General features: G+C 37.2%; 3 protein-coding genes across 3 annotated transcripts; 1 reads left to right on the top strand and 2 right to left on the bottom strand.

Annotated features, from left to right (window-relative positions):
- Positions 1–684: 684 nt before the first annotated feature.
- On the bottom strand, positions 685–1,748 carry BESB_024650 (cytochrome b; the record flags this gene model as incomplete). The annotated part of the gene is made up of 2 exons (XM_029361153.1): positions 685–1,433; positions 1,742–1,748. The coding sequence occupies 2 exons, from the start codon at positions 1,746–1,748 to the stop codon at positions 685–687; spliced, it is 756 nt and encodes a 251-aa protein (XP_029214733.1).
- Positions 1,749–4,337: 2,589 nt separating this feature from the next.
- On the top strand, positions 4,338–5,060 carry BESB_024640 (putative apocytochrome b; the record flags this gene model as incomplete). The annotated part of the gene is made up of 2 exons (XM_029361152.1): positions 4,338–4,447; positions 4,895–5,060. The coding sequence occupies 2 exons, from the start codon at positions 4,338–4,340 to the stop codon at positions 5,058–5,060; spliced, it is 276 nt and encodes a 91-aa protein (XP_029214732.1).
- A 1,693-nt stretch (positions 5,061–6,753) lies between these two features.
- BESB_024630 (cytochrome b6 subfamily protein) lies at positions 6,754–7,493 on the bottom strand (the record flags this gene model as incomplete). Its single annotated transcript, XM_029361151.1, has 2 exons — positions 6,754–6,978; positions 7,344–7,493. The coding sequence occupies 2 exons, from the start codon at positions 7,491–7,493 to the stop codon at positions 6,754–6,756; spliced, it is 375 nt and encodes a 124-aa protein (XP_029214731.1).
- Positions 7,494–7,872: the final 379 nt, after the last annotated feature.

Raw genomic sequence — 7,872 nt, 5'->3', positions numbered from 1 at the left:
CATTAGCAGAGCATAGTTAAGATGATAACTATTGTGGATATAGAACCAATTGAACACCATGTATTAATATAACAAAGATAATCAGGGTAATCTGGTATCCTTCTTGGCATAACGTTGTGTAGTTATATGAAGCGTACATTCCTTAATATCTGGAACAATAGATTATGGTTAGGTAGTGGAACAAGGAGAGCGTCTGTTGTACATCAACACTAGATACTGCTAATACCACTGTAGAGGTATAGTATATAATCCCTGCCCGGTGCAGTAAAATGTAAACGGCGGCTGTATTATGACGGTCCAAAGGTAGGTAAATCCTTGTCGGGTAATTATCGTCGTGCGTGAAAGTTGGTCCGACTCTTCACATGTCGTTTATCTAAAACTTTCTTAAATAGAATTATCTTTGAATATGAGGATCCAGATGGCCCGACGGTTAGACCCTGAGCACCTTTACATCCCTTAAATCATATACAGGATCAAATCTTCCTTGAGCGACTCGACAGGCACTAGAGATAGCGTGAAAGCTCTTTTGATTTCCATGAACGGAGTTACATATTAGATTCTCTTCGCTCCCATGGTATTTAGTAAGTTAACATTGAAACGTATCCAGTGTAAAGTTTGAACGTAATCCAGCTTTACCTTCTATGTTGTTATGTTAACCAAATAAGTTTCATCGTTGTTGATATTTCATTGACATGTTGATAACATAAATACTAACAAACCACCGGTTTTGGATGGGATTACTTTTAACACCGCATAATATGCTAAAAAGTACCATTCAGGTACGATATGAAGCGGAGTTACAAACCGGTTCACTGGTATGGAGTTATCTGGGTGCGATAATTCAATCAAACCAAAAGCCGTTTGTAAGAAAATTAAACCAATTAGATAGGATAGACATTTAGCATCGGTCATTAACATATGAGGATAGAAGGCTACTTTAAGTGCGGAATCAATACCTGCAGGGTTACTAGAACCATTTAAATGTAAATAGAAGATGTGTAATACAATTAGAATGCAACCTACAAAAGGTAATATAAAGTGCAATACAAAGAATCGTTTTAATGTTACATCAGATACATAGTATCCACCGAGTAACCAAGGTACTAAATATGGTATTGGAGAAAGGAGATTAGTAATGACTGTAGCACCCCAGAAACTCATCTGTCCCCATGGTAGTACATAACCGAGGAAAGCAGTGGCTATAGTAAGTAGATATAAAACTAAACCAGACATCCAAGCAGTAGTTAAATAACTATAGCTGGAGTTATACATACCTCGAGACATGTGTATTAAGATACACAAGAAGACGAAAGAAGCAGTTGTTGCATGCAACATCCTAAATTCCCATCCTGCTGCTACCTCTCTAACTAGATGTTGAACACTAGCAAATGCACAAGATGCTTCAGAAGTATATCGGAACGCTAAAGTGATACCTGTAATTATTTGGAGTACAAAGGTAATTGCAACTAAGAAACCAAAGTTATAAGATGAATTTAGATTGAGAGCACACCGATAAAAAGACGAGGTGTGCCCGGAATAGACTCATGGAAATTTGGTGTGTTCTCGAAACCATGCTAGCACAATAGAACTTCGTTAAATAACTACATATTAAAATGAGCGCATGTAAACTAGTCTTAAACACACCGCTCGTCACGTAACAAATCTCAAATCGTACTGTAGATTTTATATATGTACCGTAACTATAACCATGGTGACATCCAATGTTCACGCTCAATCTTACCATACATAGTACTTTTATGATCCCAGGCTGGTTTAATAAGTCAAAGTTTAGCCGGGAAGTTAGCGTCTAAAATATATAACCGATAGTCTCAACTTAGATGCACAGATGGACATAATTAATCCTTGTACGGTTTGTACCTACTTGACTCCTCAGTTTAAGTTAAGGAGTCCTTTGTTTACAGCTTGTACCGTTACTTTCAGGAGCATACCGTTAAATTCGATGATCTTATGTGTTCACTCAAATCGAATAAACAAAGACATTATAGTTCCTAGAATACTGAAGATGACTCCGGTTATGAGATACAGACAACCAAGTTCTTTATGATTGCAGTACACCACCACCCCACTGGACTGCTTAAGACAGCTAAAAGTGTTGGATTTCAATATCACGGTAATCATGTTTGCTTGGAAGCTGTAGTCATTATAACTATTGATTTAGTATAAGCATAGAACCAATCCGGTAGTAAGATATACGATAGTAGCTAATCTACCATATAAGATATAAGTCGCTGTGGAATAGCACTACCAATAATAATCAAGAAGATCATACTGTGTATACCCAAATAATTACCCATCCACTGACTACATTTCGAGTCATAAAATGTTGTCGTATCAACATTCGAGTATTCAAAGCTCGAATTTCAGATAAAAGAGCTAAGTTAATGAGAGAGGACATAAATACTAACAAACCACCGGTTTTGGATGGGATTACTTTTAACACCGCATAATATGCTAAAAAGTACCATTCAGGTACGATATGAAGCGGAGTTACAAACGGTTCACTGGTATGGAGTTATCTGGGTGCGATAATTCAATCAAACCAAAAGCCGTTTGTAAGAAAATTAAACCAATTAGATAATATGGTAGATAGGGAACAAACTGTCTCCAGACGTTCTTAACCCAGCTCACGTATTACATCTGACGGTGAACTAGCGTTCCTAACTGAATCTTGTTCAATAACAAGGGAGTAATGAGCCGACATGGAGGTGCTGATACAATCCGAGGATTAGAACTCCCAATATTATCTGACCTGTTATCCCCGGCGTACCTTACGACCGTTATATGATTTAGAGATAGAATGTAATGTGGATTAATATCCACATGGTTTCTACAAAGTGTAGATATAAAATAGTGAATGGTTCTGTAAAGATCTTGCATAACATACCTTTAGATTTGCTTAGCATTATAGAGCTTGTAGGCATGTAAGTAACTAAAGAACTATAGATACTTTGAGTGAAGAATACAAGGATAGCTCCAACAATAACATGGCTAAATGTATACCAGTTAAGATGAAAAGTCCATTACCAAATGCATTATCATTAATATAAAGAGATAGTCCTAAGTATTCCGTACAGACTAACATTAAGAAGGCGACTACCAAAGTGAATGTCATGATATTCGTACAGCTTGTATACAAATGTTGGTTTTTCAAATATACGCTGGATACCACTATACTTAATGCACTTAACATGATGGTCATGAAAAGCACAAGAGAACTTGGATCCGGTAAACAAAGACCTTCAAGATCTAAACCAGTAGTCCAACTCGTAGTATATACTCCCAGAAAAAGGTAGTTTATATCAACCTAGGAATCCCATTTTAGTAAGTGTAACATGGAGTCTAGCTTCAGTTGTTATCTGATTGGTATTGCATGCCCTGAGTACGTAAGGAAAAGGAAAGGTTAACCGCTATTTAAACACAACAGTTACCGTAGCTGTAGATGAATGCTAAATCTAGAGTATCTCTCCTAAGACACTGCATAACATATGAATGCCCTCCGCCATTCGTTGACTGTGTTTTACCACGGGAATTAGAACAGAATACCAAGTTCTTTGCCTGGAGGTTTGTTACGTTCCGTACAGTTGTAGTAAAAGGTATGTTAGAGACTTAGACTACGCGTTGGAGCAACATTGTTTCATTCGATAGTCCACGCTCAATCTTACCATACATAGTACTTTTATGATCCCAGGCTGGTTTAATAAGTCAAGTTTAGCCGGGAAGTTAGCGTCTAAAATATATAACCGATAGTCTCAACTTAGATGCACAGATGGACATAATTTAATCCTTGTACGGTTTGTACCTACTTGACTCCTCAGTTTAAGTTAAGGAGTCCTTTGTTTACAGCTTGTACCGTTACTTTCAGGAGCATACCGTTAAATTCGATGATTCTTATGTGTTCACTCAAATCGAATAAACAAAGACATTATAGTTCCTAGGAATACTGAAGATGACTCCGGTTATGAGATACAGACAACCAAGTTCTTTATGATTGCAGTACAACCACCACCCCACTGGACTGCTTAAGACAGCTAAAAGTGTTGGATTTCAATATCCTACTACATTAAGATTATTCCACATCGGTTATGTTCTAGGCGTAATATATGGATTCTTGTTCTCACTCATCTTAACAGCGAGAGAAAAACTACTACTCAGATGCTAGTCTAATCAGTAGATCGTACTTTGGAGTTATCATCTCTGAGACAGGATTATTTATCAGCTTTTTCTGGGGAGTATATACTACGAGTTGGACTACTGGTTTAGATCTTGAAGGTCTTTGTTTACCGGATCCAAGTTCTCTTGTGCTTTTCATGACCATCATGTTAAGTGCATTAAGTATAGTGGTATCCAGCGTATATTTGAAAAACCAACATTTGTATACAAGCTGTACGAATATCATGACATTCACTTTGGTAGTCGCCTTCTTAATGTTAGTCTGTACGGAATAACACGGATCGGATTCTTGTTGGCCTGGCACCTGTTTAGTAACTGGATGAACGCTTTTTACGCTGGTATGCATGGATAATACTCGACTCTTTATAGTTTAACCGCTACTGCTGGGACTGTATATTATGTACTTACGGTAGTACTATCAAGCCTCTTCTTCCAAATAGATTTCATGGAAAACCTAAAATTCGCATGTTTGATTGACATTTAGCCGCTAATATACAATCATCCAAGATATATTTATCTATCGCAGGTTCGGTCTAATGTCCCGTTATACTATATAGATCAAATGGCTTCTGGTACTTTGAGATCATGCTAACGGCGAGAAGGGAAGTGTGTTTCAATAACTAGCTGAGTGCTTGTACGATAATTATATCAATGCAGTACCAATTAAGGCGTGTAGCATCTCCTATGCTCCTTAACATCACAGCTATGTCGAATTATCGCACCCAGATAACTCCATACCAGTGAACCGGTTTGTAACTCCGCTTCATATCGTACCTGAATGGTACTTTTTAGCATATTATGCGGTGTTAAAAGTAATCCCATCCAAAACCGGTGGTTTGTTAGTATTTATGTTATCAACATGTCAATGAAATATCAACAACGATGAAACTTATTTGGTTAACATAACAACATAGAAGGTAAAGCTGGATTACGTTCAAACTTTACACTGGATACGTTTCAATGTTAACTTACTAAATACCATGGGAGCGAAGAGAATCTAATATGTAACTCCGTTCATGGAAATCAAAAGAGCTTTCACGCTATCTCTAGTGCCTGTCGAGTCGCTCAAGGAAGATTTGATCCTGTATATGATTTAAGGGATGTAAAGGTGCTCAGGGTCTAACCGTCGGGCCATCTGGATCCTCATATTCAAAGATAATTCTATTTAAGAAAGTTTTAGATAAACGACATGTGAAGAGTCGGACCAACTTTCACGCACGACGATAATTACCCGACAAGGATTTACCTACCTTTGGACCGTCATAATACAGCCGCCGTTTACATTTTACTGCACCGGGCAGGGATTATATACTATACCTCTACAGTGGTATTAGCAGTATCTAGTGTTGATGTACAACAGACGCTCTCCTTGTTCCACTACCTAACCATAATCTATTGTTCCAGATATTAAGGAATGTACGCTTCATATAACTACACAACGTTATGCCAAGAAGGATACCAGATTACCCTGATTATCTTTGTTATATTAATACATGGTGTTCAATTGGTTCTATATCCACAATAGTTATCATCTTAACTATGCTCTGCTAATGCACTTAACATGATGGTCATGAAAAGCACAAGAGAACTTGGATCCGGTAAACAAAGACCTTCAAGATCTAAACCAGTAGTCCAACTCGTAGTATATACTCCCCAGAAAAAGGTAGTTTATATCAACCTAGGAATCCCATTTTAGTAAGTGTAACATGGAGTCTAGCTTCAGTTGTTATCTGATTGGTATTGCATGCCCTGAGTACGTAAGGAAAAGGAAAGGTTAACCGCTATTTAAACACAACAGTTACCGTAGCTGTAGATGAATGCTAAATCTAGAGTATCTCTCCTAAGACACTGCATAACATATGAATCTCCTTCGCCATTCGTTGACTGTGTTTACCACGGGGAATTAGAACAGAATACCAAGTTCTTTGCCTGGAGGTTTTAACGTTCCGTACAGTTGTAGGTAAAAGGTATGTTAGAGACTTAGACTAGCGTTGGAGCACATTGTTTCATTCGATAGTCCACGCTCAATCTTACCATACATAGTACTTTTATGATCCCAGGCTGGTTTAATAAGTCAAATTTAGCCGGGAAGTTAGCGTCTAAAATATATAACCGATAGTCTCAACTTAGATGCACAGATGGACATAATTAATCCTTGTACGGTTTGTACCTACTTGAACTCCTCAGTTTAAGCAGAACTGTAGTTTCTCGGACTAAAGTCAGCATAATCAATAAAAGGTTTGTTCAGCCACTGTTCACCATCAACTACCTTGTTCGACTCGTACCGACTGTGTTATTGGTAGCACATATCAATCCCTTTAAATAGGGATATTATTCCCAAACAACCGGATCGTGTTGGCTAGTGAACTAATCACGTTTCATAAATACAATCAGTGAAAGCTCTTTTGATTTCCATGAACGAGTTACATATTAGATTCTCTTCGCTCCCATGGTATTTAGTAAGTTAACATTGAAACGTATCCAGTGTAAAGTTTGAACGTAATCCAGCTTTACCTTCTATGTTGTTATGTTAACCAAATAAGTTTCATCGTTGTTGATATTTCATTGACATGTTGATAACATAAATACTAACAAACCACCGGTTTTTGGATGGAATACTTTTAACACCGCATAATATGCTAAAAAGTACCATTCAAGTACGATATGAAGCGGAGTTACAAACCGGTTCACTGGTATGGAGTTATCTGGGTGCGATAATTCAATCAAACCAAAAGCCGTTTGTAAGAAAATTAAACCAATTAGATAATATGGTAGATAGGGAACAAACTGTCTCCAGACGTTCTTAACCCAGCTCACGTATTACATCTGACGGTGAACTAGCGTTCCTAACTGAATCTTGTTCAATAACAAGGGAGTAATGAGCCGACATGGAGGTGCTGATACAATCCGAGGATTAGAACTCCCAATATTATCTGACCTGTTATCCCCGGCGTACCTTACGACCGTTATATGATTTAGAGATAGAATGTAATGTGGATTAATATCCACATGGTTTCTACAAAGTGTAGATATAAAATAGTGAATGGTTCTGTAAAGATCTTGCATAACATACCTTTAGATTTGCTTAGCATTATAGAGCTTGTAGGCATGTAAGTAACTAAAGAACTATAGATACTTTGAGTGAAGAATACAAGGATAGCTCCAACAATAACATGGCTAAAATGTATACCAGTTAAGATGAAAAGTCCATTACCAAATGCATTATCATTAATATAAAGAGATAGTCCTAAGTATTCCGTACAGACTAACATTAAGAAGGCGACTACCAAAGTGAATGTCATGATATTCGTACAGCTTGTATACAAATGTTGGTTTTTCAAATATACGCTGGATACCACTATACTTAATGCAGAGCATAGTTAAGATGATAACTATTGTGGATATAGAACCAATTGAACACCATGTATTAATATAACAAAGATAATCAGGGTAATCTGTATCCTTCTTGGCATAACGTTGAAACCAAGTATATGCATAGGGATGAAAAATTAATAAGATACTACCTAAGAAGACTACAAACCAGATGCTTAAAATATGGAGAAGCACCGGTATTTACATGGAATAGATTTACAGTATCTCCGAACATATCTCTGCTATAGAAGATAAAGCCACATATAGTAGCTAGTACTTGCACCAAGAGATAATACGAAATGGAAATGA

This window comes from Besnoitia besnoiti (assembly GCF_002563875.1).
Source record: "Besnoitia besnoiti strain Bb-Ger1 chromosome Unknown contig00130, whole genome shotgun sequence".
NCBI lineage: Eukaryota > Apicomplexa > Conoidasida > Eucoccidiorida > Sarcocystidae > Besnoitia > Besnoitia besnoiti.
This window is presented reverse-complemented; position numbering and strand designations above follow the sequence as displayed.